Source organism: Pteronotus mesoamericanus, unplaced genomic scaffold (assembly GCF_021234165.1).
Source record: "Pteronotus mesoamericanus isolate MK-2021 breed Mesoamerican mustached bat unplaced genomic scaffold, CSHL_Meso_final scaffold_21, whole genome shotgun sequence".
In the NCBI taxonomy this organism is placed as follows: Eukaryota; Metazoa; Chordata; class Mammalia; order Chiroptera; family Mormoopidae; genus Pteronotus; species Pteronotus mesoamericanus.
In genome coordinates this window covers 17836539-17848623 of record NW_026555310.1, presented here as the reverse complement: position 1 = coordinate 17848623, position 12085 = coordinate 17836539, and the positions used below count along the sequence as shown (strand labels likewise).

Here is a 12085-nt window from a genome sequence, read left to right as displayed (position 1 = left end):
TCATTTTTGTGTTAAACAAATAGAATTTTGTTGTTTGTTTAAAAAAAGAAAGCAGATTAAAGTTAATTTTCTCCTTCCAGGACACACACACACACACACTCTCTCTCTCTCTCTCTCTCTCTCTCTCTCTCTTCCAGCTGTCTGAGAGTCTACCTTTTCAGGCTGTTCTTTTTTATCGGGAAAACTCATAGACTAGCTCAGTTACATGTGTCAAGTGAGTTAAGTGCAATTTATCTGACAGCAGATTGTTAAAAGTTTATGTGGCTTTTGCAATTTAAGATATATAGTGTGGCCTCAAAAATGCATTGCATGGTATTCTAGCCATGCTTTGTCTTTTTGGTGGTAATCATTTTTACCTCCCAATGTACTTACATGGGCCTGTATTCTAATTCTGTAGGTGATGGGGCCCAGCTGGATTTTGATGCCTTGTGTGACAATGACGACACAGCCATAGCTGCCTTCATGAATTACTTAGAAGCAGAGGGGGGCCTGGGGGACCCTGAGGACTTCAGTGACATCCGCTGGACACTATAGCATTTGATTTTTAACTCCAAATATGGGAACGGTTTTATAGCATTTCCTTTACAAAAGCAAAACAAAACAAACAAAAACCCCTGTATATTCTTGTGTACCATATGGATACTGTTTTTATCCTTTATTCTTATTAAGGGTGTACCAATTTTCATAGACTTGCACCCACTTTCACAGAGGCCTGGGGAAATGTGACATTTTCCTTCAAACAGAACTGCTCAGAGTTGCCTACTGACCCCTTTATTCAGTGAACTGGCTTTAAACACACTAGCTGCTATTTTTTGCTAAAATATTTCTAACCAAGACTCTCACATCTTGTTTTTTAATTTTTTGATGCAGTTTTTTTTATTTTGGGGAATTTAATATGTTGGCATTTTCCTTGTGTCTAAGATTCATTTATAATTGACTTATAATAGTAGATTTGTATAATTTGAAACATTTCCATTTCTTGTGTATTTCCTCATAGGCACAATGAAATTTATAGTCATGATTACAATGAATACTGTATTTGGTCTTTGTAAACTTGGGCAAGCAGAAAGCCAGGATGTTTATACCCAGTTGAGCACTTTGGGATGGATTTTAAATGAGATGATTTTTATTTAAAACTCAGAAAAAGAAAAGTTGAGACACTTTCAACTTTGCTTACAGAAAAGGAAAGATTTTGGGCCCTAGATGTTAGTGATTAACTGTCACATATATAAAATTTACTCTTAATATACCACTCAAGATTTTCTTTACAGAGAAAACAGTTTTTTGATGCTGAAATGGTTATGTAGTAACTGATAATCTTAGAGGGAGAAACAGGCCCCGGGCAGATTAAATGTTTTGTGTAAAGACACAATTGAATTCATATTTTTTTATTGTTTAATGTGTCTAAACCAGTTTTTTTCTACACACTTGGGAAAGCAGTGGTCTCATTGGTTAAATGATTAATCAACTGATCCAAGAACTAGTCATGGCCTTATAGATAATTAGGCAATTACAGTTATTATTGCCTATAAACAAAGGTCATTATATACATGGTAAATACATTAGAAACATGAGGCAATAAGAAAAAATTTTAAACAATTTTCTAGCTACAATTTAGAAATTTGGAGAACATTTTTTAACTAGTAATTAATCCAGAGGTGGCTCAAATTGAATGCAGGAATTAAGAGTATTTAAAGTACCATATGTATGTCTACCATTTTGAAGATCACATTTCCATAACACCTTATGTTAGTAGCTCTTTCTAGTTTACCAAGTATGTTCCCATATATTCTCTTTTATGCCCCACAAATGAAAGTAAGGTGGGCTGGGAAAACTGGTGTGGAAACCCTAAGGCTCAGATGTGGGGTTCAAATCCAGTTCTCTTCTCTGGATGTTTCTACACCTTTCCTGCTGATTGTCCTCAGCCTCTCGTCATAACAAAGCATTATTTTGATCTCGCGTATTTCTTTAGGCTGTAAGCAATAGATAGGACTTTCATCAGATGCATTAATGGCAAACAAACCAACAGATAATGACCAAAGCAGATGTTCCCATCTGGCGTGATGTTTGCAGTAGCTCTGCAGGCAAGGATGTATCGGTACATTGTCCTCTTAAGAGGACACACTGTTCCAGCAATGTCAGAGTTGGCACCGCTTCTGGTTCTGACACTTGAGGACTTGAGACATCCAGGTTTAAGATAAAGCAGAGAAACCTTACAAGATGTGGGGAGGTTGGTTTGCAGCAGCCTCCACATGATAGTCAAGTCTGAGGAAGCACGAATAATCACATCTGTTCTCTAAGTCCAGGAGAGGGGCCTGCCTGCAGACTTAACACTTTCAGGGTGTGAACCACTGCAGGTGAGGCTTGGCCTCCAGAGTTGACCTAAGCCAGCGGTCTCAAGATAGGTCATTGGGCCTCGGTGGTCTTACAAGCAGGGGGGACAAACCTTCATGATGCAAGGATCTGAGAGGCAGTTAAGAGGCAAGCGGCTGCTGCCTTGCACAGTAGCAGTTTTTTCTCTTTGCAAGAGGAGTTATTCCATAGACCAGTTGAAAGATAACCAATCCGATGGCCTGATCCCTTAATAACCCACTCTAATATTTTTCTGTAGATCTTCCTGCCCTGGACTCAGAACACACCCCACGCACTATATGGTACTGTAGCTCTCTCAAGTTGAGTGTTTTCTTCAAAATGTGTTCTGTTCGCATTTGATAGCTGTTAGGAGTGGCAGATATATTTTTACAGCTTACTCAATATTATTTTTTCTCCTACCAATTAACTTCTTGCATCTTGGCTAAAAATACCTATACATTGAATGAAAGCATCATAAAAAGAATGCTCTACTTTTCTTTCCTTTTTTTTCTTCACCGTAAGAATTATAACAGCCAGGTATTGGGGTGGAAGAAGTACCTAGAACCAGAAGAGCCCACTCAGCCTGAATTTAGCTGTGTGACTGCAAGCAGGTCATTTGAAACTCTCTCTACTTCAGTTTCCTCATTTGCAGCAAGAGGTTGGATCTGAGTTTACTTCTGGTTCTGATTCTGTGATTCTAATCCATAGGCCTGGAGCATCAGGGTCAGACCCCGGCACTGGGCTGCCCAGGTGACAGGGGCTGGCTGCCTGTGGCTGTGGGGCACTTGAAATGTAGCTCATGTAAGTGGAGAAGTGCTGTACATGGAAATTTCATACCATATTTCACATACAGTATAAAAAAAGGAATAAAAGGTATTAACAATTTTACTGCTTCCATGTTCAAATAATATTGGATATACTGAATAAAACATTAAAATTGTGCTTTGGACTTTTCTAATGTGGCTACTAGGAAATTTCAAATTACACATGTGGCACATATTATAGTTCTATTTGACATCTCTGCTCTAGAACATTTTGTTAAGTGAATCTTATTGAAGTAGACCAAAGGTTATATACCATAAATATGATATTTACTTCTCAATGATGCTGTGGCTTAAAAAGCAACTGTGTATTTATCCTTGATTTAGTATAAATACTTGTTTTCATATATCAATTGAAAACTTTTTTTAAAAAACTGGTAAACTTGAAAATGTGATCGGATATTTTATTATAGGATGATAGCCTGAATTCAAATAAAACTCGAGCTATATATTGACACCCTATGATAGTAACTCAGTTTGGAAATCCATTGAGAAAACAAAAGAGGAAAGTACAGAATGGGGTTACAGTACTTAATTACAGTGTTACCATGGGGAAAGGCCATCCTTATGAGTCATGTTCCCTGAGGAATCTCTGTTGAGTCAGGGGTACAGGGAAATGAAATGGCCACTATCTAGTTGTGAGACCATGTTTGGCGGTGTCCAGTTTCAGATCCCGCTCTCGAGAGTATCAGCCACTCAAGTGGGTCATTGCTGGGCTCTGAAATGGAGATGCAGATTTGCCAAGCAGGGTATTGCTGGCAGAGCAAGGTTGACATCTAGAATAATCAGAAGCCATGAAGAAAAACTGCCAAGTGGCCACTAGGTGTCACTTGTCCATTTCTTTAGCGCTTTGTTTTCATTAAGTGATTTTTTTTTTTTTTTCCCCAAGTTCCATGGGGCCTAGAAGAGGCATTTATGTTTTTTGTGTCTAGAATTCGTCTGCCTTCCCGGTATGAGTTATTTTATGATAAATGCTTTTTAAGAGACGGTCCTCTCACATAATATGAGAAGTTTGGTTTGGGGAGCTTTCCAGAAGTGGCTCTAGTAAAAAGCTGGCCTTCGAAAGAGGACCCATCCAACCTGGAATATGCTTTCTGGACTCACTTGACAGTATATGGTTATGTTTGTCACTACTCATACATTCTTGAGTTCAGGTTTGTCTTTTATACAATGTTTAGCTTTTTACCAGTTAACTCACACTTCTCTGTATATTGGTATTTTTTAAATTTTGTGGTAATTATTGAAAAGAGTGAAATTAAACTATATTTTATAATAATAGTTTGGACTTTTTTGTTTAATATATTAAAATTCCTCCAAAAAACTATATTCCTTAACTGCTTTGTAAAGTGGAAACAGTAGGTAGAAGATCCAGTACTCTCAAACCACTGGGCAGAGAGGTACAGGGAACTACGCCACTGTAGACTATTTTGGGTGTGTTCCTCAGGGTATGCTAACTGCTGTAACAACTCTATCAGCAGCTTACCTCAGTGAAGGTTCCTTTCTGTTGACATGATAGCCCAATGTAATCCGTAATGTCTATCTCTCCTCTCTCACTGCCTCTTCCTCTTTCCATCTCTCAGCTTCACTTTCCCCTAAGCTGATTTAATCCCCTGGTGGACCTTCTTCCCCATAATGACACACAGAATCCCGCAGCACAGAACTGTTCTTACACCTGGCAATCTCAGTGAAAAGAGGTCTTTATTTCCTAGTAATTCATACAAATATGTCCATTGATTGGGCCTTTGGGTTAACTGGGTTCACATGGACTTTCCTGTGGTCAACAGGCTAGAATACGCAGATTGGCCAGGATTTGGTCACATGCCAGAACCTGAATGTAAAGGCCTCCTCAAAAGGGAAATTGTGTTAAAAATAGCCAACTGCCCTACAGTCCAGGGCCAGGGGAAGGAATGGGGACATCTGCAGAAGGGACAATGGGAAACTTGTAACTCATCATAGTCGATGATTTCCTGGGATTGTGAGTTTAGGTATGTGAGCCTCTAGTCTTTGTGACTGTTTTATTTGGGGAGAGGGCGAAGAGGAGTAGTAAATTATATCACACGTTCTTAACCTTGGCCACCTTTTCTGTGTAATGTTCAGTGCTTAGTCATTTTGAAAAACCCTGTCCATTGCTTAAGGTAAGCATGCGGTAAGAGGGTCAATGAAGAGTTGCCTTAAATCCTTGTGTAGCTGTGTGTTTCTGGCATTCGATTTATACTTTCTTAAGCAGTTCTAGTTCTTGGCTGGTCATTAGCATTTCCCACATGTACTCCTGCCCGGGGGGTATCTGTTGCATTTTACCTTGGGGGTAAATACATTAAAATTGTGATAAAATACATTTTTTTAAAGGATGTCTCTAAGATGAGAAGCCTGGATTATGTAAACTTTAATAGAACTCACGGAAATCTCATTTAATACTGGTTGAGTGAGCAATAACCCCCACAAAAGCTTTCCGTCTACTGGAGTTGACATCTAGACCAATAGCACAAAAGTAACTGATTGTTTAATTGTTTCAGAGCCCATAGTGTTCTGTTTGATTTAACAAAGATCAAGAGACACATAGTTACAGTGCCTGAAATATTCCATTCTTAGAGGAAAAAATAGATATATGTTAGAGTGTATGTAAAATAAAATTCGTAATATTATTCACTCTAGAAAGATAATTTCTTTCTAATGGTAGCATATTTTAAGTTTTCTGATATTCCTTGTTGAAAATTTAAGAATACAGAAAAGTGCTTAGAAAATAAAAGTCATCTATAATTTCACTACCTACTGAAGATCCACCATTAATATGTGGATCTTTCTTTTTCTAGGCATTTATATTCTGTTGTATTTCTTTTTTAATGTTAGAGTCCCGTTTATACAATTTTATTATTCCTGTATTTTGAAGTATAAAAGCAACACATGTATATTGGTTGAACATCAGATAGTATTTAAAGGTGTAAAATTACCCCCCCAAAAGTCCAAGTTATTATTAATATATCTAAGTATGCGTCTATTGCCATTTTTTGATTTGCCCAGACTGGGTATAAAACAGGAAGCCAATGATTTAAATATTCCCTTTTTATGGAACATTTAGAATGTTTGGGAAGTTTTACTAGTATGGTAGTATATCAGTTAACATCTTTCTACACAAATATGTTTGCTATTTTGTTTAGGATGAAGTTCTTGAAGTGTATTAATAGATCAAAATTGTCCAGTTGCCATATAGAAAGTTCATGTAGTGTTCTTTCCAGAGTTCATTTTTCTGGGTTAAATATGTCTTTCTTGATTTTGTTATCTTTTATGCTCAGAAAGAAAAATTCTCCACCCCACAATCAAATAGACACCTGTGTTTCTAGGCATCATGGCTTCGTATTTTAACTATAGGCTTTGATCGAGGTGAAGCTTATGTTAGTCTATAATGACACAGAAGTCTACTTTTTTCTTCCAAAATATTAACCACTTACCCATAAGCATTCAGTGACTAGTTCTTTCTTTTCCCACTGACTTGAAATGTTACCTTTACCATCTACTAAGTTCTTACATTATTCTGGGACCTGTTCAGAAAGAAGGTGACGGTGGCAGGCGAGGAGGGGCTTCTAATGTGTTGAATTCATCTGGCTGCCTGGTCTTTGACCAGTATTAACTGTTTATTGAATGTCATAGTTTGATACTGACCTTTCCATTATGTGGTAGTGTATCACCTTTTCTTCTAAGGGTTTCAGAGTATACCTCCCCAAAATAGGCTATTTTAGCGTATTGACTATTTTGAACTTAAGGCACTTGAAAAACAGCAGATGCAGGGAAGGGTCTCTGCCCCTCCCCTTTTTTACCTAAAAGCAGGGCATGAAATTTCCCAAGAGAGGTGCACGCCCGGTACCAGAGTGAACCACCCTTATCAACAGACTGGGAGTCAGTGCTGAAATGGATCTGAACAAACAGACCTACTGATAGAACCCCGCTCTCCCATGTATTTCCTAGTTATTGTCCAACAGTTTATTCTGCCCCCAGCCCCAGCCCCTTTGTCTCGTCACAGCCCTACCATTTTTCATTCTTTGTGCAAAATCGTATGTAAGCTTTTGGGCATAAGGGCTATTTCATGTCCTCATTTTCCTTCCGATGACTCCTGGGTACACATACGTAAAAATAAGTTTGTATGTTTTTTATCTGTTGATTTGTGGTATGTCCGTTTAATTCTTAGGCCAGTCATAGAACCAAAGAGGGTAGAAAGAAGTCTTTTTTCCTCCCATACTTCTTAGTTTCTGAAAAGTTATTAAAATATACATATTTCCTTATACATTTATAAAACTGTGAGAATAGTGGCTTTTCCTGATTTCCAATGTTTCTTTTTCAACTTTTTAATTTCAGACTATAAATAGATCACTTAAGTCAATTAATTACACTTAAATTGCCACTAAGTCTTTCAGGAACAGTGTTCATGTGTTTAGTGTTCTATGCTTTTGTGGTATATAGAATATATAAATTCTTGCAACAATATGTCCAATGCTACAATCCGTATTCTCTTGAGTTGCTGACAGCCTGAGGAATAAGAATAAGATATAACTTGTATTAAATTCTTACTATGGAAGGCACAGTTCCTAAGCTTTATGCATGTTTTAATTTATGCTTCCTAATAACCTTGAAGATAAATGCTGGTCTTAATTCATTCTACACACAAGAAAACAGAGTTTCAGGGAGTTAAATAACTTGACTGTTACCCAGCTCAGAAACTGTGGAGTCAGAATCAAGATCAGAGCAGCCCAGACTGGTACTCTTCACCCTGCATTTTGGGAAACCCTTTGATTTACTTTCAGGGTCTTTATACCTATCTCCAAAACCCCTCAACTCAATGCACAACAATTTTCTTTTAAAATATTTTAGAATAGTAAAATGAACAGAGTTTAACTGCTTTAAGAGTACATTTCAGCAGGCTTAACCGTATTTACATTGTTGTGTTATAAGGGCTCTAGAATTTTTTCATCTTGCAAGGCTAAAATTCTATACCCATTGAATTAGAACAAATAACTGTAAAATTTATATGGAATCATGAAAGAACATGAATAGTCAAAATGACCTTGAGAAACAACAGAGTTGTAAGTATGCTTGCTGATTTCAAACTACACTACAAAGCTATAATAATCAAAGCAATATGGTACTGACACATAGCTCAGTGGAACAGAGTACAGAGCCCCAAAATAAATCCTTGCTTATATGGTCACCTCATCTATGACAAAGGAGGCAAAAATGTACAATGGAGAAAAGACAGTTTCTTCAACAGGTGTTGGAAAAATTGGACAGATACATGCAAATAACAAAACTGGACCACCCACTTAAACCATATATAAAAATAAATCTAAATGAAGTAAAGATTTAGGCCTGAAACTATAAAACTCCTAGAAGGAAACATGTAGTAAGCTATTTGACATCAATCTGAATGATATCTTTTTGGATATGTCCCCTCAAGCAAGGAAACAAGCAAAAATAAGCAAGTGGGGCTTTAAACTAAAATGCTTCTGCACAGCAAAGGAAGCCATCAACAAAATGAAAAAGACAACCTACTGAATGGAAGAATATGTTCACAAATGATATACTCAATAAGGGGTTTATATCCAAAATACACAAGGAATTCACACAACTCAATAACAGAAGTAAATAAATAAACAATCCAAACAAAAAATGGTCAGAAACCACGAAATGTTACTTCTTCAAAGAGGACAGAGGGCCAATAGACTATGAAAAGATGCTCAAAGTCACTAAGCATCAGAGAAATGCAAATCAAAACCACAGTGAGATACATCTTACACCAGTCAGAATGGCTGTTATCAAAGAGCCTACAAATAAGTGCTAGGGAGGGTGTGGAGAGAAGAGAGCCCTTCTGCACTGTTGGAGAGATTGTGAACTGGTGCAGCCACTATGGAAAACATATGAAAATTCCTCTAAAGATTAAAAATAAATCTACCATATGTCCCAGAAATTCCATTTCTGTGTATTTATCTGAAGACAATGAAAACACTAATTCCAGAAGATATCTGCACCTCTACACTCATTTGCAGTATTATTTACAATAGCCAAGATAAAGAAGCAACCTAGGTGTCCATCAATAGATGAATGGAAAAAGAAGAGGTGATTACACACGCACATGCGTGCACGCATATGCACACACACTGGAGTATTGTGCAGCAATAAAAGAAAAAAATCTTGCTATTTGCAACAACATAGATGGACCTAGACAGTATTATACTAAGTGAAATAAGTTAGAGAAAGACAAATACCATATGGTTTCACTTCAATGTGAAATATAAAAAACCAAAACAAATGAACAAACACGCAAAACAAAACCAGACTCTTAGAAACAGAGACCAAAGAGATAGTTGGAGGAGGAGAAGGGGGTGGAGGATATGTGAAAAAGGTGAAGGGGAATGTAGTCAATAATATTTTGTGGTAAGTGCATGGTCACACATGATTACTAGAATTGGTGGGGTGATCACAATGTAAGGTATAAATATGTCAAGTCATCATATTGTACCCTTAAAACCAATATAACTAATACAGTGTTGTATACCAAGTGTACTTAGAAAATAATCAGAATTCCTCAAATGTCATATTGAAAGAGTCATGGCTGCAGATCATGAGGATTACAAGCATATTAAACTCAAGAAAGAAATTATTTATTAATCTATCATTTCCTAATTTGATTTGACCACAGAATCCTTGTCACATTGTTCCTGTTAAGATAGTTTGAAACAAGATTTTTATAAAATATTGGGTTGGCCAAAAAGTTCGTTTGTTTTTTCGTAAGATGACTCTAGTACCACTTGGTTGTCTAACTTCATTCAAAACAATTTTGTTAGATTGTATTGTGACAGCTGTCATACCAGCATGCATTTTAAAAAGCTTATTGAAACTGGTGAATTTTTATATAGCCATTTTAATATTGAAGATGGAAGAAAACATGCAACATTTTTGGCATATAATGCTTTATTATTTCAAGAAAGGTAAAATGCAACTGAAATGTAAGAAAAGATTTGTGCAGTGTATGGAGAAGGTGCTGTGACTGATTGAATGTGTCAAAGTGGTTTGCAAAGTTTCATGCTGGAGATTTCTTGCTGGACGATGCTCCATGGTCGGGTAGACCAGTTGAAGTTGATAGTGATCAAATTGAGACATTTATTGAGAACAATCAACATTATACCACACGGGAGAGAGCCAACATACTCAAAATTACCTAAATCAATAAAGTTATTGGTGAAAATTAAATATGTGTTTTATTTTACAGAAAAAAAAACCCCATACAGACTTTTGGGCCAACCCAGTAAGTATTTTAAATATTGAAACTGGTGTCTGATAGTTCCCATAAAAATATAGAATCATTTATAACATTGCTGTCAGTTTTCTGAAAAAAATGTTTTTCAACTTTATTTTACATCTTATCTTATAAGAGTTGGTTTCCACAAATTTTGTTTAATTGTTTAATGGTTCAAAAACAAGAATATTTCAAGAATATCACCAGATCTTCAAGCTAGAAATCAAAATTTCAAGAGCATGAGAAAGCAAATTCTAAAACACTGTCCTATTTTTTTGTGATTGTAAACCAAATGACTAAAAAAATGAATAACTCAACAAAAGGCATGTCATTATTAATGGGATTTAATAGTATCGCATACATATGAGGAACATGGCCACTCAGGCCCACAACCTAGAGCTTGACTCTTAGTTTAAATCTAGATTTTTATGTGTTTACATAGATACAATTTGGGTGAGCATTTGTTAAATGGATCCTTTTCAAGTTATCACAGAAAATAAGTCAAGTCATTAAAAATTATAGCAACAGTTGCTGGAAATAGGTAAGGTTGCAAAACAGTGTAAGGCTTAGTGCTTATCCCTCCAAGAAGTGTGTTCAGAGGAATGCCTGTTAGAAGAACTAAATGTGGCTTTTCTCTAACAGAGGAACACACTATATAGTGCTGAAACATACAGACCTGATTTCTTAAATATAACTGAACAGAGCTCATTGAAATAAATGTAAAATCCACAGTGGTTCTCAGAATGTGTTACGTCATATCAGCGTCACCTCAGAGCTTGTCAGAAACACAAGTTCTCAGGCCTCATTCTGGGTCCACTGATTCAGAAACTCTGGGGATGGGCCCAACAGCCTCTATTTTACCAAGTCCCCTACATGATTCGGACATACATACACGCTAAGGTTCGAGACTATTGCTCTGCTTCTCCTCTGCGAGCAGGTTGGCCCACCTTACCAAACTCGTGAGGCTTCTCATGTGTCATCGGGGTAACAATGGAATTTCCCCACGGTCAAGGAGAACAGACTTATTTTCTCAATATAACATCTAATGAACAGTCAGAAATGACCCACCCTCTATGACAGGGTAGAGTATAGAGGTTGTCTATGTATTTTTAGAACATACGAAAATTTGCTAGCATTTTCAGAAAAACAAAACTTAAAAAAAAGACCCAGTCTCTTTTGTCACTAGCTTTAGATAATTGGTCTATAAACAACAAATAAAAGGGAAAAAAAATTAACAGGGTAAGGGTTTGACTATGGAGTTGACTAGTATTTAGTGGCACTTTAAAGAGAAAAGCATGTAGGCGTTCCCCAGCTATGCAAACAACCCAAACTCATGTAAATAGAAAGAAGGCACTTTAAAGTAAGAGGCCACCTCCAAGCCAAACAAGGGGGCATCTCTGCTCTAGGGACAGAAGAGACATTGCCCCACACCTCGAGGCCAATGCTGTGGCAGAGGCAGGCTCTCTAGGTGGCTGTCTATAGGTAGAGGTGGCATCTGGTACTGGGCCACAGTGGGTGGCTCTAGTCACAACCACCACTTTCCAAGGAATTCTTGAAATCTACCCGCCTTCTCGTAGATCTTCACGTTGACCTTCATAGCAGTGTGAGCCATGCTGAAAACTGGGTTCCT

At 37.1% G+C, this 12085-nt stretch overlaps 1 protein-coding gene across 4 annotated transcripts in view; it reads left to right on the top strand.

Moving 5' to 3' along the window:
* The window catches only part of BMAL2 (basic helix-loop-helix ARNT like 2), a 52435-nt gene extending 51010 nt beyond the window's left edge, over positions 1–1425 (top strand). For 3 of the 4 annotated variants that reach the window (XM_054590894.1, XM_054590895.1, XM_054590896.1), the window contains exon 14: positions 398–1425. In XM_054590894.1, coding sequence (XP_054446869.1) covers positions 398–534 — 137 coding nt within the window. In that variant the 3' untranslated portion in view covers positions 535–1425. The remainder of the gene's footprint in view (positions 1–397) is intronic. The other variant, XR_008530625.1, reaches the window with a different exon arrangement.
* Positions 1426–12085: the final 10660 nt, after the last annotated feature.